The following is a 26,056-nucleotide window of genomic DNA, read 5'->3' on the forward strand; positions in this document are numbered from 1 at the left end:
GTATCGTCGCTGAACGCACGCGATGCCGTGATGTCAGTATGACGCGCGATTGCAGCGGTAGCTGCCCCAGTCGAATAAAAAGTGGCGTTACGTGTGAAGTGTGTGAGAAAGCACAAGCGACAAAATACGAAGTACCAGCGGAGCCGTGCTTTCGCCAGCATGGCGACGACGAAGGGGAGTTACTGATTGGATGCTTGTCCATCGATCGATCCGGGCAGTCGCGAGTGGGGATTGGAGCGAAGGTGCGTTTTCTGACGATGCGCATTTTTGGTGCGCACGCAGGTTTCATGCTCGGAGGGTGTGTACTTGGCATGCGCCGTTTTTGTGAAGTCAATACAGGACAACTGAATAGCTATTTTAGCTTCGATACGTCACCATTGCTTCATTAACATTACTTGTCACGATGGCTAGCCATTCGTTAACTTTAACACCCTGGATGCTTGCTCAGCGATACTTTTTCATACCGACGCGGAAGAAATCGGATGGTTATGCTTTGTGTGTGTGCTGTCTTTCCTTCTGGAGGGCAGTTGCATCAATTTCTGCAATGACTCCACTTGAAGTAATGAGGTGCAATGTACTGCTCTGTTTTTGTGCAAGTCTCTGGGCCTCACAGAAGTGGCGGAGTGAATGGTTGCTAGCAGTTCACAGTGCCCACAACAGCCCACAATTCACAACATAGAAAATAAATTTTATCTACAAGTTTTGTCACTGCTTCGTGTCGTTTTGTAACTTTATAATTATGAGCATGGGATGGAAGTCTTGCATTTATAAAGCTTCACTTATCAAATATCTATTCATACACAAGGGCATTCTACTTTTACTGTCAAGAGATAAAGTCCGCAATGCATAGTAATATCTCTTCTGTCTCATCCCCTGACCGACAGAGTGTGAAAGGATGGTGAAAACAGCATAGTGACGACTGGGTGGACGTGCTGCATCCAAGAGCAACATGGTGTCCACACAGACTGCCATGCCGCCACCTGCCCCGCCACCCACTGTCAGCTCGCCCATGAATGTTCAACAGGTTAGTCTGGCAATACCACTTTCAATGTTTGAGTCAGGTAGTCATACATCAATGAAGCCAGTTAGGGAGATGTTTCTTGGGAACATTGCTAACTGGTTGTTTTGAGTGTGGATATGCTCCTGCACAGTTCCTTGCTTTTGAAGAAGCTTACAGTTCAGCTAATGATCCTTGTGTTCGTGCATTAGTTTCTGCTTTTTTGCAGTGGTTAATGCTACATACAAGCCAGTGTGGTATAGATTGCAGCACTTGACTCTGAATAATGTGCGACAGAGCAAATGTAGGTCGCGCCATAGTCTGCATTGTTGCACATTTGTTGAATTCTTTGAAACTGGGATGGATGCCAGAGTTGCCTTTATTAGGCATAGTCTGGATACTTGAGTTTGCTTTCCGACGCTTTTACTATGACAGCATGGCTGCTTTTGCCTATACATTCTTAATGCTGAGTTTAAGGGAAAGTATTTTTGCATGATCTAGTTCTTATTCCTGGTTGTTGGTGCAGCAACAGCAGCAGCAGCAGCAACAACAACAAAACCAGCAGCAGCAACAGACGCAACAGGTCGTGGTCAGCTCGCAGCCCACCATGTCTTCTGTGGCAACTTCTGTGGCTGTGAGTCAAGTTCCAAACCACGTCACCATGACGACCAGTGCGCACCTGCAGCCCCAGCAGCCACAGTCACCCCTCGGAGGCCACATGCCTCCGCACTCGTCCACATGCACCGTCATTCCCCAGCAGGCCATCCAGAACATGACCCAGTCCCAACTGCAGCCCGTGAGTGGTTTTTACTGTACAGTCTTACTTGCCTCAGCAGAGTCGCATAGATATAGATTGAGATTAACTCAATCATGGTTGCTTTGGCATGGCACTTCCACTCGACATGTGTTAGTTCACCGCAGTGGATGAATTCATTCAGGCATGTTCATTAAGACTCTAATGAACTTGGCCTTGCATGCAAGTTTGGGCCTAGCATTTAACTAACCAAGTCAGCCATTGCACTTGCTGATTAGTATTTAATGCAGTTAGTAGAACCATTTTGCTTGTTTAAAAATACATGCAGCTGTCATGACAAGGTGTGCAGAGACGTTGCAGGCTCCATTCGAGCTAACAATGCACACATTATGATTGGTAATTTTAGTGTGATGTTCAGAACTGAACCCTGTAGTGACACAGTTGAGACTCATAAAGTGAAGGTGGACCAACCGAATCCGTTGAATTATTCAAGAAGGTGCAAGCAAAACTAATATACTACTGTATTGTCTGGGCTCATATTTTGGGTTTATTTATCATCACTGACCACTTCACTGATGCTCTGCGTTTTTATGTGGTTCAGCTGTCAGCAGGGGAAGAGCAGAGATGTGATATTTGGCTCAGCATTCGTAAGAGTCCCGATCAAAGCATAGAATGCAGCAAGGAATTTTAGCATCCAATACATTCTGATGCAGGAGGTTTGTGCTGTGCTACTTTTCAGGTTCAGGTGATCCAGCAGCAGCTGCCCAACCATGCCTACCTGCCGCAGCTGTACTCTGGGCAGCAGATGCTGCTTCCTGGCAACCTGGCCATCCAGCAGCATAGCATGGGGGCTCTGCAGGGCCTCAACCTGCAGCTGCAGAGCAAGGCCCACGTAGACCCCACCAAGCAGGGCACAGCGGGCGCACCGCACGGGACCACCACCATCATCCCAGCCGTTTCCATTGCAAGTGTCACCCCAGGAGCCAAGGTTGGGGCCCTGCCTACCTGTTGCTACGTGAGGAACATGAAAAACTCATGATGAATTTTAACGACACTGAGGTGGACTTCTCTACAAAACTGAAAAGCGTTTTCAACAATGGGCTCTTTGATGTCGCACTTTAGAAAAGTTCCAGGAAGTGTCATCCGAGTGGTGGCTTAGTGAAGTAGAAACTCGATGCTTCAGATGATTGAGCCGTGAAGAGTAAGCGGCATTTCATTTTATTTGGCTCTCTTAATTTGGCTCGTTGCTCAGGGGGTGACCATCAGCAGCGCACCAACCTTGGTGACCACCAACTGCCACATGATGGGCACTGCTGGCAAGACCTGTCTCCCTTCTGGCCAGATGATTCCCAAAGGTACTACTGTTATGGGCCCCGGTAGCTACCAGCTGCCGTCGACCAGCACGAGCCAGCAAACACTGGTCATCAACCCTCTGGGACTCATCTCTGGGCAGAGCATCCTGCCAGCTCAGGCGGCGGCCAAGCAGATGGACGCCAATAAGGGCAAGCCTTTTGTAAGTTGGCCCTGCCTTCATGACTCTTCGTTTGATAAGAGAGTAGACTTTTTAACTGGTGTTGTCACGTAGATGTGTGTACGCCTACGCAGGCAGGACTCCAGCACTCTATTATGAGTTATGGTAGAGACTCACTAACTGTGCGAAGTAATAGTTGCGGCAACAGATTTGTCACAGTGCAAGAATAAGATTGGTATGCATTGTCAGGGGTGGTTTTAAGGGCCACTGTTAAATATGACTGTTGCCAGGGCTAGTGCTGTTTTCAATAGATTTTGGTCCACATAAAGAATGCACAAAGCAAATGTTAATGCATGCATCTGAATTCTTTGCATCTGAGCAAAGACTAGTTGCAGATCCATCACAAAAACTTGTCATATCTTTAGGCTGTGGAAAAAGGCTGGAACATGGTTGAAACTGTGTTTCTGGAACACAAACCACATTTACATTGTGCTGTTATGTGTCACTTCAGAGTGTTGGCAATTTTCACTGCGTATAATTTCTTGGCTTTTCTTTTATCCCCCGCCTTGGTGGTTGCTCAGTGATCAGGGTGCTGAGCCAGGGGACGCTGGTTTGAACTTGGCTGTGACGTCAGTGTATCGTAAAGAGCTGAAACGCAAGACACCTGTTTACTGTGCTACATAAGCACACATTTCCAGCTGCTCGATCTCAATGTTATCTGGAGCCCTCCAGTACGGTGTCCCTCATAGCCTTTAGTCGCTTTGGGGTGTTAAGCCTCGGAAACGTCTAGAGTTAACATAAAAACGGAGAAGAGAAAACGACTGGTGATTCATCAAACCATTCATGAGATTGCTTTTTATGCTGTTTGTCGTACGAGTACGGTCTGCATTACCCTCCTGTAGTGCACCAGAGCAGTGCATTGCTCTCAAAATAAATGACACCTCGCTGCAGCTGCTAAGTTCTAAAGGCAATGTTTGCATGAAAGCAAAACAATGTATATAAACCTATGAGTCAAGTGCGTAACATAGGCTGCTGCGTGATTTCACTTTTTATTGACTGGTGCACATTAATCAAGCATTCCACACAAGGGTAATGCAGACTGGAAAGGTTGAACTCCAATTTGCATGTAGTACAAGTTTTGGCAGGATGTATATTTAAAATTAAAATTCAAAACAAATAATTTTTAACATCAGGTTACTGCTGTATACTGATGTATGTATGTATGTATGTATAACTTTATTAGGGAGCCGGCAAACGACGGGTTAACGCGTCGTGACGCTGGCCAAGCGTCTACCCGGGGTTAAGCCCTACTCTGCACTGTTGCTTGTTGAAGCCTTTTTTGACAGCTCCAAGTGTCAGTCTTTGGTAGCTTTGAAAGTCTTTTTGTGGTCTTTGGTAGCTTTGAAAGTCTTTTTGTGATGTGCACCACGCCGCTCTTCATGTGTGTGAGTTAGCTTCTGGGGCCTTGTTACAAAGGTATTTTGCAGGAAAGTAGAGCAGTTGATGTGTAAGAGTAGACTGAGGCACTTACTGACGCTGCAGCAGGATATATGCTATGTGTATACATGCATGCTGTAGTGCATTCGTAGGAGAATATTTCTGCTGTTCTGGCTAGTTTAGATTTTATTCTGCTTTTATCGACACTGGACCTTGCCGAGATGTGGGTGTTTTCTGTTGTACCTTCCTATTTGGTTTTACCTGCTTGTACATGTTTTCCTCTGTGTTTGTTCCTCTTTCCCCTGTGTCTCCAGATGGTAAAGCATGCTTCCTTGATGTCCCAGAAGGTCCCCCCTACCTCTTACGCTCAGGTTAGCCCTTGGTGCCTTTTGTTTTTTTCTCCCATCTATCTCTACCCTATTTTGTTTCTTTCTCCCAAACTCTGTGCCACGCAGTAGTTACCCTTGTTACCCCATGTGCTTGTACAACTTCAGTCTTATATCTCATGGCATTTCACAGGGAGTAATGCATCGACCTGAGTGACGGTTTCTAGTAAACTTGGAGCTATTTGGTCAAAGGTGCTTTCTGTAATGTTTACATTTTAATGTGTTTGTATTGATGTTTGGTTGACCTAGTGCAGGTTTGTGCACGTTTGACGCTGTAAAGACATTAGCTGTGTCACTTACGTTGACAGAAAGAAATGTACAAGTTGATTTTTTACTCTGTGCAGTGCTGGTTTAATTCAAATTAATGAGGTGGTTATAATGCTGTCTTGGCAAAAGTAGGAAGCACTGTGCACCTGGGTAAAGCAAGTAATGTTCTCTTCCCTTCTTTGAGCCTGTGGTAAATCCGCTCATATTTGTTGATGAAGCAATCGTGAACCTCCCTCAATAATCACTTTGCCACTAAGTGCCTGATTGGCCTGAAAAGTGGTGCGTGGCTGCCGCAGGTGATGAGCCAGCAGACTCCTCTGCAGCCAAAGTCGCCACTGATGGCCAACACTGTGAATGCCCAGGGGTCGGGACAAATGGCCACCGCTCAAGTGATCAACACCAACCAGTTCAAGCAGCTCTCGCAGAACAACCCGCAGATCATTTCCAGCCAGCAGCCCACTGTCATCAGCCAGGCCCAGCTTCTAGGTCAGTCATTGTTTTTTAATGCTTATACAGACATTGCTTGCGTAGGAAATAAAAAAAAAGCATCCATTGACGGAAGCCAATGTCTCTCCAGGATGGAGAAATGTAAAGAGAGTGGTGGTCCGCCGGTGTGAAATAGATTCTCAACTTTAACCATCTTCATGTTTTTGCAATGTTTCAATTAATTTCTTTTCAATTTGCGACTTGCTGCTTCTTTTTGTGCCACAATGATTTTATGATTATCAACAGTGGTTACCACTTCTGGCACCAATAAATGTGGGATTAAAGGCTTCAAAAGAAGCTAACTGTTGCTCATGTTCTTCAAATTTCGTGCTCAGACTATCCAACTGTTACTATTGAGGAATTTGTAATGCCTATATGGAGAAATCTGTTTTATCCATTCTCCGTCACCACTGCGCAATCTGGTTTTTGTGCTGTCAGAGTCGTAAAGATTGTCGGTCTTCGTTTTGTTTTCAGCAAAGAGGAAACTTGTGGAAACAAAACAAATTCCGCGAATACTACAAGCGTGCTCGACATTGAAAAGAAAAAAAAAAAAGGAAAGGAAAAGCAGAAACCACGCTCATTTATGTTTGTAGAGTTCTTTATTTAATTTGTTGCATGATCATTGAGTAATCTTTTGAAAATGTCAGGCAGCTGCTGTTCTGTGAATTGCGACTGCTTTTCTGTCGAGCCTGTCAATAGGAATTGCCTCATTGTTGAAGCATTCAGGCACCACTCGCAAAAGCAGATGCAGCCTGGAATAATGTGATCAGGTGTACATGGCACAATGTGCTTTTAGTCCCTCAAAAGATACAAGGCATCTGCTAGTAATTAGCTTCCCTGCAGCAGCGTGTTATGCTGGACATAAACGGATCATGTAAAGGGGGTGAAGACGTTGCCGAAACTGATCTAGTGTAGGCCTAGCTGCCTTACAACGTAGGCCAGCAAACCACACAAGGCTGAAGGCGCTGCAGGTATGCAGGAAACAATGGCTTGCAAAAGGGTGTGGGCCCAGAATAACAATACTTGCTAGGCTAGTATTTGCTCTGTGCCGATTAATCTTCCTGCTCCCCATCGCAAACCTTATGTGCTCAGATATGTTGTGTGCAGGCTCGCTGCAGGCGCTGAACGCCACGTTCCCGCATGGCATAACGTGGGCGCAGCCCGGGCAGCTGCAGAGCCCGACACTGCTCACCCAGAACCCCATCTACATCCGGAGCCAACAGTCGGACGTGTTCCTGCAACCAGGACCCCAGCAGGCGTTGCATGCACTGCCCGTGGCCACCCAGCAAACCGTGGCTCAGGCCCCGCCCCAGGCCCCACCTCAAGCCCAGCAGCAGCAGACTGTGGCTCTGGCTGCCGCTCCTGCACAGCAGCCACAGCCAATCCAGCAGCAGCCGCCCAAGCCTAAGCAGGTACGGATGTTGCCAACGAAAACTGCGAGGCAACCTTTCACGAGCGGCATAAAGAAGTAGTGTAATCTCTGATTTCGTGAATGAAACGCTCGTCTGCCATTGTTGCAGGAACTTTCTGGCAAGCATGTGCTGTAATACTGTGGTTTTTCAACGGATTTTCTTGCACTGATTTTGGAATCAGGCTCTCAAGATACGGTACCGGGATGATTTTCATCTCAATTCAGGATTTATCCAAGCATGCAGGGACATTGCTTTTGGAATGTCCTAGAGCAATTTGAAAGGGGATTTGTACTGGCAAAGTTATCAGCAGTCGATAATTGCCTCTTAGCACCACCTTCTTGGGAGCCTCTCCCTCTGTTCTTATAGCCTTTATTGTCTATTGCGCTGGCATCTGTTCTTCTGGATTGGCCCTGCAAAGCACTTGCGAATCTTCACTAATTAAGTCGCTAATTAAGTGCACTATTTTAGCAGTGGGCTTTCATTAATTCAAACACTTTTAATTTGAACAGCCAGTTGGCATCGAGCATATGAAATGCCTGTTAATTTGGACCTTGCACATTTCAGGCAAATTTCGGGCCCTTATTGAGTTGGCATTATTGAAGTCAGTCGCATGTAATTTTTTTTTTTTTGCTTGCATGCATGACCAAATTACCTTCATTGCCTGAGCACATAACTTGCTACGCTTATTTCGCCTGCTCTTTCTGCTAGTATGCTCTCATCACTATATATGCATTTGCCATGTGTGTGCACTGAGGTGTTCCTGCTGACAGCTTCCCACTCGCAGCTGTGACATGCTAACAATAGAACTAGCGATGTTATGTAATTCAAGTCATGGATGAAGATCTCGTTCGGATACAAGCAGTGAGAAGCAATTCCGGAGCTTATTTTTGGATACTTATTGAAGAATAGTTTAGCTCGGGTGTCTGTAAGGATTGATGTGATGATTGTGCAGGGTTAGCGGCAGGTTAAAATGTGGTTTGAGGCCCCTTTAATTCAAATGGGTTTTGAGAACCGTTCGTTTACTCGCAAGTTTTGAATTAATTGTAATTGAAACTGCCGAATTTCGCTTATTGGTTTGAATAGACTCACTTTTAATATTGACAGCGGAAGTTCTTTGTGTTTATGATCTTTATGCCCTTCATCTGTTGCAGAGTTTGCATACGTTGTGCAAATAATGTGTTTGACATCACTTCAATCTTATCTATCGTCCCTAGACCATGTAGCATAACTCTTGTCTCAGTGTGTAAGGGCTGGGAAACTACTATACAAGTTTAGATGGGTCATTGAACCGTTACTGACAGTAACGCATGGCATGGAGGCTGCATTTTTTTACCGTGTACATATTTTTTGCATGCCGCTACCACATCCAGTCTGGCTGTTGCTTTCTCAGCACACTTGACGGAATAGTAAATATTCAATAACTTGAAATGGTTTACAGTGAAACCCTCCACCAGCTAGCTAGCTATGTCCAACTGGAAATTTTGCCTTGAACAGCCTGGAGTTGTTTTGGTCCCCATCAGAGGTATTCGTCTGGGTAACGCTTCGCATTTTCAGTGTTGCCTGCCGCTTTTCTGGAGAATAGATGACATATCCGCAAGTGCGTTTCCACAACATGGGAATCCTGCGCAACCGTGTGCTTGCTGTCCTTACTGGGTGACGCAAGCTTTCGACCCCGCAACGGTGTGTGGTTTTTAGAGAGCTCGAGGTCGGGACTGGCATGGGCTGGAGAAAATGGAATGGTTTTTGTTTCACTTAGCATGGCATTGTCAACTTGTCACTGCACCATGGAGCATTTAAGGAGTGCGATCTAGATACCATATTGGCCAGTGCAGAGCCTGGCATGATGCAGCTAGAAGCTGTTACCATTAATTACTAAATTGAGGCCTGTTATGTGGTCATTGGTGGCACTGTTGTCTTTCTCACTGCACTGTTTGAGGATTTTCTCTTTCCTCTCACTAGCGTGCTGTTTTCTGTGCCAGTGCATGGTTTCCCTCTTAGGCTGATGGCTGAGTCGGGAGCTTGGTGGTCTTGGAAAACGAGAGGTTGGCAGTTTTGTCCTCGGCTTTACCATTGGTTCAGAGCTCTTCTTGCTCTGTTAGGGACGGCAGGTAGAATGGTAAGCTTCCGAGAGAATTGTCCAGACCACTGTGGGAACTTTATAAGACCTGGCTGACTGCGCCTACCACTGTTTCACGCGTAGAAAGGACCAATGCTCTGTGGTCAGCGAGGTTAGCAAGGTGGATTCCAAAGGTGAGTGCAGCAGGGGATGACGGAGGGTCACTTGGGCATATTGGATTGGGAAATTTGCTGGGATAGGTTGCCCATAGCTGGCACATTAAAAGGTTTAATATTTGGGAGTCAGTGGATGGAGTCCACTGTGTTGCAGGGGATGTAGGTTGGCTGCTGGTGATGATTACAATCTAAAAAGTGCACCCGACACTCGGCAACATGTGTGTCTTTCTTAGTGGCAGCTTCTGTAGAAGATGTGGCGATGTCTGTCTTCTTGACCTTGATCTGCCCTTGTGTACCACCCATACCAGGTGCGCCCAGCCAGTTCAGTTGCAACTCAGACTGCCACGTCAACTGCCGTGACTGTCAACTCTCACGTTCTTCCGGCACGAGCTCAGGTGTGCACACATCAGTCATTTTTGTGAACAGTCACTCTGAGTATGTTTGTCTCGACTGACCGACCATGGACCTAAATGTGTCACAAGGCTGTTGTGGTGGGAATGAAAAGATCTTGCTTCTCGTTGAGCACTCCAGTTTTAAAAAAACGAGCATTTGTATTTTTAATTTGACGTCGAGAACCCGCATAAAACAAACCACTATCAGTATATGTCACGCGTGACCGCATCTCGGTAAAATGTCGCTGGTTTCTTTAAGTGGAGTTTCTTTTATTCTTTTTTTTTTCCACAAATGCTCATCGTGTTATATTACAGCTCATGCTGTACAGTGTGCCCTTCAGTAAAAATCAGTGCTCCCTTTGCATCGCTGATGATGTGCTTTTAGATTTTCTTTAATAGATGCTGCCACAGTGTTTTGCATTGTTTCTGGAATAAATAAAGAATTGAATTGAAAAAAATTGATTCTTGGAAGCAGCAGTAACCAGGATCCGCTAAAACATATCTTGACGAGGTGTGCACCACAGTGTCATAAGTCCTTCTGGTTTGGAGATTGAAACGGGATCTACTCAGTACTAATAATGTCTAATTGACATCTAGTGGGTGAGATCTATGGGTGTTTTCAGCACATCATTTTTGTCGATGTGCACTCACCATTACAGATAGTCACCAGTATCAGGGATGGAATAATATAACGATTTTGTTTCATCTGAGAATTATTCCATTCCATCACCTTCTCTGCCATTGGCTGGTTAAAATTTGAATCTGTGCATAATAAGGTTGCATTGCAGGACGTCACAGGAAGTCACAAGTAAGTTCACGTAATCATCACCTCATACGCAATTTTGACATCATCGCCAAGGGAATGGAATAGATTTTGGAATCACTATATTATTCCACCCCAGGGTACGTACAAGCAGGCACATACGTTACATACATTGAGTGAAAAATTTCTGGTGAAAATCTTTTATAGTGTTTTTTTCCAGAATTGAGCACCTTGGCTAGCACGCTTTCTGTTGTGCTGAAAAACTTTGCATGCTTAAAATTCAGCAATTGGTTTCTTTAATAGTTGTGCAACAATTAAAATATTATGGGTAATAAAGAAAACTTTAAATTTACAAATGTTGGTTTAGGGGAACGATATTGCACAAGTTCCTCAATTTATCAAGTAAATTGTGATTCCTAGGCGGAAGCCATAGAGGCCAGTGCTACCAACAGAGTTTAATAAAATAACATATTTAATAAAACAACTTGTGATCTCTGTGCACTTGGTCACATTAGTGCTGATCAGTTTTATTGCGATAGCAATACTACGTTAGGTTTCGGCCCGTCGCATATTCGCTGGAAGGGCCACGTTGGACCTTGAACAGACGCGAAGAAGACTAAGACTAAGAAAATGAAGACGAAGAAGAAGAAGACTTAAGATAAAGACAAAGAACGCTCGGTCACCCGCAGCTAATGCTTTCGCTCCACATTCTGTTCGGCAGCATTGAACCCTTCTCATTTATATGTGGGCTGGTAGCTTACGCTCTCGCGTAATACTCTTAAAGGATGAGCTTAAGTATCCCCAATAATGTAGCAGGCAAAAGTAGCTTCCGCTGTTGCTATCGCAATTCAACTAGGGTTAACCAGAGTTCAACCACAACTAATTTTTTTCTATTTGTCACTCTCAAGCCTTTGGCAAGTCGAGCTGAATTAATATTCTTTGTGATTTGGTTCATAAAACGAGTAACTGGACATCTTTATTTGCACTGGACAATTGGCATATTTATTTCATATTTATTTTTATTTTGTATTGGAAGATGCGACCAATATTTACACTAGTAGGCATGCATTATAGGTGGAGTTACCATTTATTAAATTTTTGTGCTGCAATGATATGGTTGCAAGTACATTCAGTCTATTTTTAAGCATAGAAGCAGCTGGAAATGAGTCATGCTTCAAAGACAGCACAAATGAGGAAATAAAAATTGTAATTAAGTTGAAATTGTGAAACTGAATGAAAATAGAACAATTTAACAAACATAAGGAGCACGCAGGGTCATGCTTCCATGATCAGCCATGTGCTTTGACTTGTAGTTCCAGTTTATTCCACGCCGGAAATCACTTATGAATTGATTTGGCATGACAGGCAGTATACTAGTGCTATGCAGGATATTGTGCAGTTTAGTGTATATGCACACTGTGTAATGCATGTATACTTGTATATTTAAGTGTAAAGCCACAGTCCATAAAGTGTGCTTGTATTTTGAGTCTTAATTTCCGTAAACTCTTAATTTTTGCTTCTCTAGTAGCTTGAAATGTTGTCCATGTGCAGCAATGGCTTTTGAGGATACAGTGGAATTTCATTAATTCAAACTCGTTAGTTGAAATATTCGGCTTATTCGAACTGTAGCTTCAGTCCTGTCGGTGTCATCTGTAGTAAAAAAAGGCCCCATTTATGTGATGCCCACATAGTGTAAGCACATTTTTGTCTCCTTGTGAGCTTGAAATATGCAGAGCCGCTGGATATACATGTTTGGTAACTATAGGCGTTTGAAAAATGCCTGTCGTAACTGCAAGCAATACGAATTTCATTTGCATGTGGACAGCATCTGAAGTGTTTTTCTTTTTTCTTGTTTCTTTTTTTCACGCCAGGCCAAGCCACGAATCAGGGCACAGACGAACCGCACCTCACCTGGTCCAGGGCAGCAGCAAAACATGATCCACACGCAGACAGCAAACACACAGACGCAGACCTTTGCAGTTCCCTCTTCGCAGCAGCAGACGACGGCCCAACAGCAGCAGCAGTCTGCACAGCAACATCACCACCAGCATCACCAGCACACCCATCCTCACCAGCACACCGCTCAGTTCCAGCAACAGATTCACCAGCAGATTCAGCAACAGCAGCAACAGAAAGGTATTAATAATAGAAGTTACGGTGCCTTTCAAAAGGGGCTACCACCTAAAAATGTGTTTCGGTGTATTAAAAAAGTTTTGCCCTCTGTTGGTGGAATCTGGCTTGTGTAATTGAGTAAACGTGTCAATATTAAATCATAAACATAGCATTAAAGCCATTGAAAAAACAATTTATGGTGAAAGCTAGCTATTAACAGTATATATATTGGCCACATATCACCACTTCCGTCATCCTTGCTAACATATTTCATATAATAATGTTTTCAAAGAGAGAGACCCTTTAATGAAACCACATCTTCATGTAATCCTGTTTGTTTGCTGATGCTCTTATTGCTTGTCCCTGTTCCTGTCTTTAATGCTTTGTTGATTGAGAGAAAATAACTGAAGTGAACTATGATTAGCATGTTGGTGTGGTAACAAGAATAAAATTCTCTGGGAGATGTGAGTGAGAATTGTAGCCACTACTCTGCCATTGGCTGGTGGTTTGCAGCCAGACTCGTAGAGATGACAATCGGAACTCTCATTTTCTGGTGTGTGCTAGCTTAATGGGGTGGTCATTGGCAGGCTTTTAACTACTTTTCATGCATTCGGGGCACTTTTGTCTCCACAGTGCATAACTTGGTGGTTGCTTCGCAAGCAACCTCTATGTTTACAGCCTAGTAGAACTTGTTTTGTAGGCTGCATGAAAAAGGCGGCAGTGAAAATTGGCCAAAAACGCTTTTACATCTGGCAGCAGTCGCTGCTGGTGACGTAGAGTTTACGTAGAACATGACATAAGCTTCGAGAAATGGTGCGAACACTTGGGTTTATTGTTTGGTGTGAGATCTACGCTCGTCCTTTGCCTTCAGAGGGCTCGGGGGCGAGCGGTGAATACAGGCGTGCTGCTTCACAGTGCATTGCAACTCGTACACACTGAATTCATATCTCCAGAAAAAAATACCGCTTGCGGTTTCCAAACATGTTAGGAGCCATAATTAAAAACATGCTTGAAAAGCCATGCCCTTCGCCGACCGTGAATATCCCTCCGTGAAACAAGCAAGCCAACATGCTCTCTCGACAGCATCGAGCGTTCGAAGACGTACATACCCTCATGCGACGGCAATTCCATTCATGCGTGGGCGACAGCACAGATGTCCGCACAGCTCAATTGCGCCTCTGGAGCCCCCCAGATTACCGTAAAAACCCGCGTATAATACGAACCCGAATATAATACGAGGTGAAATTCTGGAGACCCGAAATGGAAAAAAAAAGTTTTTACCGCATATAATACGAGAGAGAAAAAACAAGACATTTATTATAATCGGACCTCACGCTTCAATCACTTTCATCTTCAGCAGCGCTTTCCTCGGAAATTTCTTTGTCGGACAAATCATCCCACAGGTACTCATCTTCTGTGCCATCGAGGGCGTTTGAGATGCCGCACTTCTTAAACGAACGGCGCACAAGCTCCTCTGGGATGCTTGCCCACGCGTCCACAATCCATTTGCACAGCGTGGCTGGCGATGCTCGCTTCAGCCGCCCGGCCGGCGTCACATGCTGGCTCACCTGACCGCATCCATTCCGCGTAGCATCGCTTGACTGCGTCCTTGAAGGGTTTGTTGACACAAACGTCGAGAGGCTGAAGTTGTGAGGTCATCCCACCCGGAATCACAAGTTCTGTGCGGCAGTCGCTTAGCAGCCTCTTCACCGAGTCGGCCAAATGGCAACGAAACGCGTCCAGCACGAGGATGGATGGAAAGGACAACAGTGCACCGGGCCGTTTGCACCACACTGACTCCACCCAGTCGAGGACAAGATCCTCGTTCATCCAACCTTTTTCATGGCATCTCACGATGACATTCTTCGGCAGCTCCTCACCTTTCGGCATTGTCTTGCGCTTGAAGATGACATAGGGCGGGAGCTTGCGGCCGTCTGCCGTGCACGATAGCATGACTGTAACCGGCGTCTTCTCGTTTCCAGTAGACCGGATACAAACTTGTTTAGAGCCCTTCTCATGGACGGTGAGGGGCGATGGCATGTCCAGGTAAACCGGCGTCTGGTCAGCATTGCCTATTTGCCCCAGCTGAAAGTTTTTGGTCTTTCGCAAAGAAATCACGTGGCGCTGAAAAGCCACCAGCAGCTCTTCGAAGGATTCGGGCAGCTTTTGTGAAATCGAGGTTCGCCGGCGTAGCGAGAATCCAGCACGGCACATATAGCGATGTATCCAGTGCTTGCTTGCTTTGAAGGCGGAGCTCGGAATTCCCTTTTCCCTTGCAAGCTCCCTAGCTTTTGCCTGCATAAGCTCTACGCTCACAGCTAGATGCGATGCTCGCTGTTCTCGTACGAACTCCGTCAGAGCGAGTTCAATTTCCGGGAATGCGCCATTCTTAGGCCCGCGAAAGCTTCTTCGCATTCCCTTGCACGCGAAAAGGGCTTCTTTCTGTCGTCGCCATCCGCGAATGCTTCCCTCGGTGACGCCAAACTGCCTCCCGGCCGCACTGTTGCCGATGTTTTCAGCAACTAAAATCACCTTTCTCTTAAAAGCAGCCGAGTACTGTTTCCGAGACCCTGGCATCTTGCTCGTTCACTTAAAGAAAAAAGAGCACATGCGCTGATGCTGTGCGCACTCGACGACTCAACAACGAAGAGACGACACCTCGACGTCGTGGCCACTGCAGGGTGCGGCCACGTTAGGGCAACGAAGCCAAGCCGTAGCCGCACATCGATAACAAAGCCAAGCCGTAGCCACGCGGCAACAACGAAACCGAAACTTCTCGCAAAACTTCGACATTTTGGTTGGGATCCGCAAATAATACGAGGCGGAAATTTGGAACGCTGAAAGTTGGAAAAAAAACTCGTATTATACGCGGGTTTTTACGGTACATCATGCAACACGCCGTTCCCAAGTTTGTTGCCGTCTGCGGAAGCACCGTGCAGGGCGAGCTCACCATCAGTGGTCAAATGTGAGCCTCAGCTCTGTACTCAATATGCTCTGAAACGTTCAGATACCCGATGCCGACTTGAAATGAGCCTGTGCACAGAAGCGTAATGTGACGATCAACTACAGCACTGGTGTTGGCGGCTGATCACGGTTATCCATGCTCGGCTTCTGCTGCACGGACGGCAAGAGGCTGGCACGGCCAAACCCATAAAACAATAGCATGCTAAAAGAAGCTTTAAGTCGCTGTCGCTCAGCCGATGCTTTAAAGAAAGATTCTGGAGCGCTCAAGGTAGCGTCGCAGCTGACACGAGAAAACTCTAGTTTTCTCCACTGCTGGAGGAGCGATTCGAGTGGAGATTGCTTTCTGAAACGAAAAACAGGCCTCGAGGACCATACAGTGATAAAAGACATCAAGATTTTCTTCAGTGCACCTTTAATGAGAAAACAAGGTGTATCCTGTTTTGAACTATTAAGTACCATGTACAGCAGCCATTTACAGCAATCTGTGCTTGCCGCATACAGCAGTCTATGCATGTGTCGCAGCTGGCTTTTGATTTGGTCCTTGAGATATGTTTTGGCTCCAAAATACAGTGGTAATACCAGTTCCAACGTCTTTGAAAGTTACTGCACTTGTTAGGCTTGACTTTACTACGTACTGGAATAACTTCTCTGTCATAAGACACATCATAATTACCTTTTCAGCTTAATGACCTTCAACGTGAAGTGGCAGTGGAGTTGATGGTGGTGATGTTTTATGTTTCTTGCAGCTGATGCAGCTAACCAGACAACTGTTGCTCAACAACAACAGCAACAACAACAGCAGCAGCAACAACAACAGCAGCAGCAGCACCAACAGCAGCAGGCTCAGGCACAGGCTCAAGCTCAGGCCCAAGCTCAAGCACAGGCACAGCAACAAGCACAACAACAGGCCCAGGTGCAGGCCCAGGTGCAGGCACATGTGCAAGCACAGGTGCAGGCACAGCAGCATGCACAGCAGCAGGCACAGCAGCAGGCACAACAGCAGGCACAGCAGCAGGCACAACAGCAGGCACAACAGCAAGCACAGCAGCAAGCACAGCAGCAAGCACAGCAGCAAGCACAGCAACAGCAGGTGCAGCACCAGGCTGTGCAGCAGGTGCACCAGACGCAGCAGCAGCAACAGCATGGACCACAACTTTCGCAGCATGCTCCTCAGCAGCAGCAGCAGCCACACCACCACCACCACCATCACCACCACCAGCACACTCCTATCCAGCCACGCATCCTTCCGGAAATGAAGAGCACATCCACTCAGAGCACGGTGAAGACGTCCACGGTAGTGAACATTGAGCCAAAACCACCTGCCATTCAGCCCAACCTAGCTCAAAGCCACCAGCAGCAGCAAGCTCAGACCGCAACCATGGTGAACCATGCAACGCCCGGGCACGCTGCTACCACCGTCCAGAATGCAACGGCCGTTCACACCACACAAGGCCACCCGGCAAGTGGGCATGCTGCAGCCAACCATCACAGTGTGGCCAGCCACTCACCTCTTAATCACGCGGCAACGCCCACCAGTCATGCAGCGTCCCCGAACCACCCCACAGGCAATCTCACGGTGACAACCAACCACTCTGCCTCCAACCACTTGCCCAGCTCGACGGCGCATGCAATCCCCAGCCATTCGGCGCCGGGTCATCCGGCTGTGAGCCATGTGACCTCCACCCATGTGTCTGGGGCGCCACACACAACAATGACGCACACGTCGAGCAGCACGCATCCGACCATGGTTCATGCACCAATGGGAAGCCACATAGCTGCTTCTCATGGGCCAGCATCTCATCTGGTTAACCACCACTTGACGGGCAATGCCGTGTCGGGAGGTATGAGTGTTGGCAGCCACGTAGCCATCGCCCCCCACCAGAAGGCAACGGTCGGTGTGCCATCGCCTCCAGTTGCAGCACCACCACCAACGGCTGTTAAGGGGTCAGCAGAAGACAAGGTTGAGGTGAGTATCAGCATATTATATATAGGGGTTGGATTTTTCGGGAATTCGGCTGACTTTTTTCGGTGTTTATTTAGAAACACAACTTTCATTTTTTTTTTTTTTCGGTTAATATTATTTTCTGCTGAAAAATGATTTTTTTTTTTCGGCGAGATAAAGGCATTCGTGTACAGTTAAAAGCAGGGTGTCGAACCAGAACCGAACCGAACCCGAATTTTTTCCGCCATCTTGGAACTGAACCCGAACCGGAACAAATCGAAGGAACTGCTCTGAACCGGTTCGCGGTACGATTCCGACCCACTTTTGTTGCCAACTTACCTTCACTATTTTTTATTTTACCGCTGCTTGTAAAGCGCTCTCCTTGCTTATTTCCAAAGCGCCACTGCACACCACCAACATCGCAACAATATTGAAAAATCGTCCATTGCAAAAAGGTGAAAATACCCAAGCAAAATAATTGCCACATATACTTAGCACCAATCTCTGGTATCAGGCTATGGTTTCATCCCGAACACGGGGTCCGCTGCACTGTGCAATGGCGCCGCTCACGGAGAAATTACCCCATTCTAGAGCCTTCCTCGGGTATTAAATAATAGCATATAATTCATAAGTTAAGTTTCATATTCATAAATAATGACCATGTACAATACAAAAACGAAACGAAGAATCTGTAAAGAAATTTCGCGCAAATCATTTTTTCCTATCGTTCGACGACGTCGCAATGAGTTACATAGCACATGCATAGCAGCCGTATGCGAGACTTCAGAATAATTAGTCAACGCTGATGGTGGGAAGGTTGTCTTGGGCAGCCTTTTACCGGTCTGTTCTTAAGTTGTATCTGAACTTGGCAAAAAGATGAATTGTGAGTTGATTGCCCCCTATTGTTTTCTCCTCATTTTGTTCTTAGCGATGTCGGCTCATTTCATTTCCCTTAGTAAGTTAAACAATGTCAGGAGTGAGGCTCCGATGTTCAAATGTAAAGACATGGTGGAGCAAGCAACTGGGTGGAATCATCTGTATGGGTATTAATTCACAAGCTCTACTTGGCGTGCTATCGTTTCGACCCGTACAACTATTGTATCGAAAAAAAAAAAGGATGCATTTCATTGCTTCATCCACCATCACTGATGCGAATACCTAAGACAGTCTAGAAAAATGCCTAGAAAAGTCTAGAAAAACGCAACTAATGAGCAACCTAGCTGTTCTACGGAATGCGCCGCGTGTGTTGATGAGAGAAGTCTGGACAAAAACCTTCAAAAGCAGAGAGAGAGGCGAGGTCAAGCGGACCGAAGAAACCTGCGACTAGGCACTAAAGAAAAAAAAAACAGAAGAGGGAATGGCAGTAATTGTGCAATCGTTGAACTCCGGTTAAGACCCTCGATGTTACATTACGTTTACCAGAAAGAAAGGTGCTGAGAAAAGTACCCTTTGGTCACCAAATGAAAGCGGCTTCGTAGGATCGCCGGCGGCGATAAAGTACCGCTACAGGCGAAAGCACAGTTTCCCCCTAAAAGCTTACAAGCTGACAATGAGATTGAAGCGTTTCTAATGGAAAGAGAAGAGGGCTGCCTGCAAGGAGTCAGCGGCAGTTCTCTCAAAACTGAATAACTAAAGAGCCTGATCTAAGCATTTGTAAAGTTGCCCAAAATAAGGAAACACTCGAGTGTTTTGAAATTTTGGGAGGAGGAGAAGCTGGGCGCCTCGAACTCTATTCATTAGCTACAGTAGCGCTTGCTGTGCCATCTACATAGGTAAGCGTCGAGAAAACATTTTGTGGACTTAAGAATATCCTCTCTTGTCATCGAACTCGGATGACTTCAACAACACTCGACAATGTCCTCTTCCTTCGGTCTTTCTGTGCTGCCATATAAGAACTTAACAGCATTTACTGTCTACAGAAATAAAATATTTGCGAGTAGCCATGATGCCATGGAATTCTCTTCTAATTTATGCGACTGAACATGCCAGGCTAGCCTGCAAGTGGTTCAGAAGAAGGTATATAGTGTGCCTATGCCGGCAACCATGACTCGTAACAAAACTGTATTCGCATAATATCGCTGCCACAGGAACGAGACCATTAATTAACTCGATTCTCCAGCCAGTACGATAATGACTCCAAACCCAGTATGTGGCAGAGGATACTTTTCTTAGCGCCTTTCGGGCCACAGCACACGGTTGCAGTTGCATTTCACCTCCATAGAAACACGAAATTCATAGGCATGCTGTGCGATATAAATCACACAAATGCTATACACATCGTTAGGCTCAGGGTATGTGCTTTTTCGGCCTTGATCTGATTTCAAAGGAAGAAACATTGTTGTACATGTACTAGTCGAGCTATAAGGTTTGCTCTAAACTAAATTCACGAGAAATTTTGTGTACCTGAAAAGCGCTGCAGGAAAGATCTTTTAAATTTCAGCGCGGGACAGCTTTAGTTGGTTATGGACCAATGAAAATCATTTTCGCCCATCCTGCTCTAATCATTGCTCACTTATTATAGACATTTTGCTTTTTGTTGAGGTATGTGTCACTCACTGCTGTATGCATTTTCAGTTTTTATTATATACCGAAACAGGAAACAAAACGAAACTAAAAAATACACCCAAGCTTTTCTTTTTCTGAACCAGTTTGAACGCATTTGAACCAGTTTGGGCAGGGTCAAACCGGTTAGAACCGGAACCGAATGTGTCTCCGGAGCCGAAACTGAATCCGAACCGAACCCGAAAAAATTTCGATTTGACACACTGGTTAAAAGTGGCGTAGTGTACATTTTGGCTTTTTTTTTTTTTCTTGCATGTCGTTTTATGCACTTTTATTAATTGTACAGTTGGTCATATATACAGCTAAGAACCTGGAAGAAAATGCTATTGCCATGAGGAAAATTAGCGTCAAGACAAAATGCATATGTAAAAGATAAATTCACATTTTTGACAAAGGAGCAACTGAAATATAATTTCTTACTATCAAATTGTTGAATTACCAAATCACTTAAACGCGCTTCTCTCGGCTTGTGTGTGAGAAGTGTCACGTGGCAAGAAACTGGCGGGCTTTGGTCTCCGCGATTTCCTGGATACACTTGTGCTGCAAATTCTCTGGTCTGTTCTTCGCCTGTCATGCTTGCCTTGCCGCAGACGCCCCTTATCGAATGCTTGACATGTCTATGAGGGTCAGGAAGCACGGCTGCCATTATTTCCCCATTTGTTAGATCACGAACAACGCCTCAAAACCCTCAACTGCTGTACTTAAACCAATGATCCCACTGTCTCACATCATGCCTCTGAATGGAGCACTGTTGTAATTTTCTCCCGTCATCGAGAGTTTGCGGTGTGCATGCAAAAGTACTGACCTTGTTCGGTTTAAACCAAGCCTTTTAAAATGCTTTCGGCGTACCTTTATCGGTGTTTCTTGATTCAAACCGGAAAGTCCAACCCCTAATTATATAGTGTGACAGGGTACGCAGTGACAGCCAATATATATATCGTTGCGGGTTCTTTATTATTATCTATAAGTGCTCGTTTATAACCATCATTCCCTGATTGAAGAGCTGTCAGAATACTCTCTTCTAGGCCTGTGAATTAGGTCAGAGTACTTTTATCGTCTCATGTCCATTTGAAGGAGCACTAAGAAAAAAAAAAATGGAAGTCAGCCTCAGCGACTGGTCCCCAAGACATCGTCGGGAGTGGAACTGTCTGCCAGCTGCTTTACTTGCTACTAACAATGCCAAAGAATCCAAATACTGGAGCGTGATGGTGCTAATTTTTTATGTACGTGAGTTTTTTTCTTCTTAATATAATTTATACAGTTTCCTTGTCAATTGTTTGTCATTGATTTGTTTTTAGAACTGCTGTCGCATGTTTTAGTTCTAACTTTGTAAACCACATTTCATAGCTTCATAGTTTTTTTTTTTTCTTAAATTAAAAAAAAAAACTATCGTGTCCTGCATATTTTGTAATATTATGTAGTCTGCATTTTTCTTACCTGCTAATCCTGTGTAATGAAATGGCAAAATATATTTTTTTCTGCTCATGTTAGTCATTATTACAAAAGATAATAAATAATACTGCATTCTAATGCAAAGCAGCTACTGCATTGTAATGCTTATAGTAGTACCAATATCATTGTGGCAGTGGGGAGAAGGAGGGGGAGGGCTGTTGTGAATATTAAAGGCAATTTGCGCCTTTTTTCGCAAATTGTTTTGCTGGGATACAGTCATGCTGTACCGTGCACGGGTTTCATTGGCTTCTGTCCCACCTCCATATTTTCTGCCTACAGGTCTCTGCACCTCCGGAAGCAGCCATGCCGTACGACAAGCAGGGCGGTGGATCTGGCCAGAAACCTGAGGCCATGACCAACGGTGGTGCGGTGACGCCTCAGATGACGATGCTGACCGCGTCAGAGCCTGTGCGCCAAATCTCTCAGAAACCAGTGATAAAGCCTAATGTCCTGACACATGTCATCGAAGGTTACATCATTCAGGAAGGACCTGAACCATTTCCGGTGAGAGCTTATATCGCCGCTCTTTTTCCTTGCGCATACACATGCATACAGGCACACAACAGATACAAGAGAAGGCTGCACACACATTTCTTAGAAACTTGACCGTCTATGCACAGCGTGTTTTAACCAAAACTGCCGTGTTATATTTTTTTCTTTTTGTGGCCAGAAACAACAGTGTCCAATTAGGCCCTGGACACGGGGCACACACATATAGGGCCAAGAGGGCAGGCAGTACGTTTTTGGATTGCTTTGCATTCGGTCTTAAATTGATGGTCCCTATAATGGCCACCATATTTACAAGTGCACCTTCACTGGAATTGCTTCTTGAATGGAGGAGAAAACTCGGGTCTGCAACTATGGTACCTTAGGTGCTCCTCAACTGCCACCACATGTGTAAACATGACAGACGTTACATTTTTCGCTCGCTGTGTGGACTTTTACGCTGTGTGGTTTTACCGGCAGACCAAGCTTTTTATGAATTGGATACTATGAGGATGCATGGAACCCTTCTCTAGAGGCTGAGTGACTGCCACTTGGAACTTATGGCATATTATTGTCTTATGGGTGCACTTGTGGCTAGCCTCCTGATGTCCCTGCCACTGTCGCCGAGCGTGAATAGCCGTGATCAGTTGCCGACGCCAGTGCTGTAGCTGATCATCGCATGATATTTCTGCAGCTGGGCACATTTAAGTAGTCACTGGAAGTCTGAAGAATGTTTCAGAGCCTACCGAGTGCTGAGATGCCACACACATTTGACGGCTATCGCTTGCTCTGTGCAGTGGCTTCCGCAGATGGCAGCGAACTTGCGGGGAATGGTGCGTGTTGCATACAGGAAGCTGGGGGCCACCAGAAGCATGTTTGGGCTATGCAAACACCTCACACATCAATGGCTTGCCCATTGTCTTAGAGTACGTCTTCAGATGCACGGCAATGTCAAGGGAGAGTGTTGGTTCGCTTATTCTGCAGAGGGATATTTGCGGTCGGCAAAAGGCATGGTTTTTCAAGCACGTTTACAACTATGTCTCCTAGCTTGCTTGGAACTCACAAGTGGCGTTTGCTTCTGGTTAGTCGAATACATTGGTTCATGGGTGTGCGTTGCAGCGCACTGCACAGAAGCATGCATGTTTTCACCACTTGCCCTGAGCCTTCCGGGGGCAAAGGGCAAGCGTAACAAGAATTTCACGCCAAACCTGGGTAAATGCAAGTATCCACTCCATTTCTCAACGTCTACAGCACTATGTCACCGGCAGCGAGTGTTTCCAGATGTAAAACCATTTTCTCACAACCATCTTGTTCATGCAGCCCGCAAAACATTTTCTACAAGGCTGTGTACGTCGAGGTTACTTGTGAAGGGCATTTAAGAGATTTGACATGAAGCAAAATGAGCATGTTAGACAATGCAGAGTGCAGTTCTCGGGCCAAAATTTTAGCCTTAATCTTGTCCCCGTGAGCTATTTGCGCTGCTTCAAGTGGATGATGACTGCTCGAGTAGACTTTAGGGGAGAAAATGTCGAGGGGTGTTCATGAATTCCTATCGGCCCTGGAGTGAATGAGCGACTGTTTTCGCCACTTGGAGCTTAGGGTCGAGGTGCACTTGTGAGGGGGGGAGGATGTGAAGGGAAATTTAGGTCATTTCTGTGCAGCTTGAGGAATGATGAAAAATGGGGGAATTTTATTGTTTATTTCTTCTAACCTTTAATATGTGCCAGAATTTTCATGGGGTACAGAAAATTTATGCTAGCCGGTAGTAGCTGCTGGTAATGAGGTCATTAAAAAAAAAGCAATTATACCCAAAGTGTGAATAGACTTAGTAGATGACCATGCCATATTCCTTCGACCTTATTCTCATTTCTTCTTTATAAATTATTTACAAAAATAAAGCATCAAATAATTTTGACACACCGCAATTCATTCAGCTAAAGCTGATACGTGGCTGCATGTTCAAATAAATGTCCTTGTCAAACATTGTTGGTAAAACGCACATGCATGCACTGAATGGCTATGCTAGCAACTCTAAGTGACCACCCGTTCATGAGGTGTCTAAAACGTCCAGAACGACGCCCTACCTCATGTTAAGCAATTGTGGAATGAGTGATGCCTTCGTGGTCAAAAACACAAGGTAGCTAATAGGAATCGACCCGTTAAGGTAACAAGATTTGCTACTTCAAACTTCGTTTTTGCTTAAGCAAGATGCTATGGCTTTCAGAAGATACTAAAGTACCCTACGTGTTTGGCTTCTGTCTATTCCTGCTTAAAATGCCCCGAACACACACAAAAAAAGTTCACGTGCACAGCAGTTCAAAAACGTGCTCAAACACGGTTAAGTAGTTGCAAAATAGTCTGCTATAGGCAGCTGCAGTATGCTCAGTGCCAGTAAAATAAGGTGAACAGAGGAAAGGTGGGGCCTGAAATATGTGTAGATTTAGTTTGATACTTGCGGAACCAAAAATGCATTTCTAGGAGCCCAAGGATTTTTCAGACCCCAGTTTGAAAATTGATGGCATGTAAGAAAAGGAAAACGCAGGACTTGCAATGGAAGTTTAATTAAAATGTGGATCTTTAAAATTCTAAGGCAGTGTGCTATAAGCAGCTGGGCACCTCATTCACTGACTATTTTCCTCGTATATGATTCCTGCTGCGCCTATAGCGGTGCTTGTACAACCCCTCCAACCTTTCTTTTGACCTGCAGGTCAGCCGCTCGTCACTTGTTGCCGAGACGGAGTCTCCAAAACCTTCTGCGGAGACTAATGGAAAAGCCGGGAATGACGAAATTCAGAGTGTTGCTCAAGGTAGGTCAATGCATATACATGTGGAAGACACTTGATGCCTCTCTCTCAGATGTATAAAAGGAACAGGTTGCTGTCTATTGCAGTCAGAGTTGTAGAGTTGGTGTCACCACATGAGTATTGAACGGTGACGTGCGGCCTGTACATCACCAGCACTGCGACTGCTAGTCACGTGGTTGGCATCGCGAGCAGTAAGCAGTGATGTCTCTCTAAATGGACCCCATGGCCCAAAAACATATTAGCTTGAGAGCATTTCTCATGCCTTTGCATATGAATAATCACTTTTGGATAATGTCAATTTTGAGTGATGCAAACATACTTCGAGACCCCGTGAAATTTGTATCGTCAAGATTTGCTGTATAGTGGTACACTTTTTCTTTCCATCCCCGATTGCACATAAAGCGCTGTACCTAAAGCTGTTTACCGTAAAAACCCGCGTATAATACGAGTTTTTTTTCCAACTTTCAGCGTTCCAAATTTCCGCCTCGTATTATTTGCGGATCCCAACCAAAATGTCAAAGTTTTGCGAGAAGTTTTGGTTTCGTTGTTGCCGCGTGGCTACGGCTTGGCTTTGTTATCGATGTGCGGCTACGGCTTGGCTTCGTTGCCCTAACGTGGCCGCACCCCGCAGTGGCCACGACGTCGAGGTGTCGTCTCTTTGTTGTTGAGTCGTCGAGTGCGCACAGCATCAGCGCATGTGCTCTCGTGCAAACCACGGTTCGCGAAAAAGTGCACGCTTTTTTCTTTAAGTGAACGAGCAGGATGCCAGGGTCTCGGAAACAGTACTCGGCTGCTTTTAAGAAAAAAGGTGATTTTAGTTGCTGAAAACATCGGCAACAGTGCGGCCGGGAGGCAGTTTGGCGTCACCGAGGGAAGCATTCGCGGATGGCGACGACAGAAAGAAGCCCTTTTCGCGTGCAAGGGAATGCGAAGAAGCTTTCGCGGGCCAAAGAATGGCGCATTCCCGGAAATTGAACTCGCTCTGACGGAGTTCGTACGAGAACAGCGAGCATCGCATCTAGCTGTGAGCGTAGAGCTTATGCAAGCAAAAGCTAGGGAGCTTGCAAGGGAAAAGGGAATTCCGAGCTCCGCCTTCAAAGCAAGCAAGCACTGGATACATCGCTATATGTGCCGTGC

The 26,056-nt window shown here is 45.5% G+C and overlaps 1 protein-coding gene across 16 annotated transcripts in view; it reads left to right on the forward strand.

Annotated features, from left to right (window-relative positions):
• Nucleotides 1–26,056, forward strand: part of LOC146197141 (uncharacterized) — a 212,031-nt gene that overhangs the window by 172,759 nt on the left and 13,216 nt on the right. For 7 of the 16 annotated variants that reach the window (XM_084598905.1, XM_084598898.1, XM_084598914.1 and 4 more), the window contains 12 exons: nt 885–1,024; nt 1,524–1,793; nt 2,491–2,766; nt 3,004–3,264; nt 4,974–5,030; nt 5,609–5,798; nt 6,891–7,210; nt 9,751–9,837; nt 12,469–12,733; nt 16,420–17,639; nt 21,909–22,133; nt 24,823–24,922. In XM_084598905.1, coding sequence (XP_084455031.1) covers nt 950–1,024; nt 1,524–1,793; nt 2,491–2,766; nt 3,004–3,264; nt 4,974–5,030; nt 5,609–5,798; nt 6,891–7,210; nt 9,751–9,837; nt 12,469–12,733; nt 16,420–17,639; nt 21,909–22,133; nt 24,823–24,922 — 3,346 coding nt within the window. In that variant the 5' untranslated portion in view covers nt 885–949. Of the gene's footprint in view, nt 1–2; nt 299–884; nt 1,025–1,523; nt 1,794–2,490; nt 2,767–3,003; nt 3,265–4,973; nt 5,031–5,608; nt 5,799–6,890; nt 7,211–9,750; nt 9,838–12,468; nt 12,734–16,419; nt 17,640–21,908; nt 22,134–24,822; nt 24,923–26,056 lie in introns of those variants that run through there. The other 9 variants (XM_084598901.1, XM_084598900.1, XM_084598910.1 and 6 more) reach the window with 9 other exon arrangements.

Source organism: Amblyomma maculatum, chromosome 3 (assembly GCF_055883805.1).
Source record: "Amblyomma maculatum isolate TAMU_Amacu chromosome 3, ASM5588380v1, whole genome shotgun sequence".
NCBI classification, from domain to species: domain Eukaryota; kingdom Metazoa; phylum Arthropoda; class Arachnida; order Ixodida; family Ixodidae; genus Amblyomma; species Amblyomma maculatum.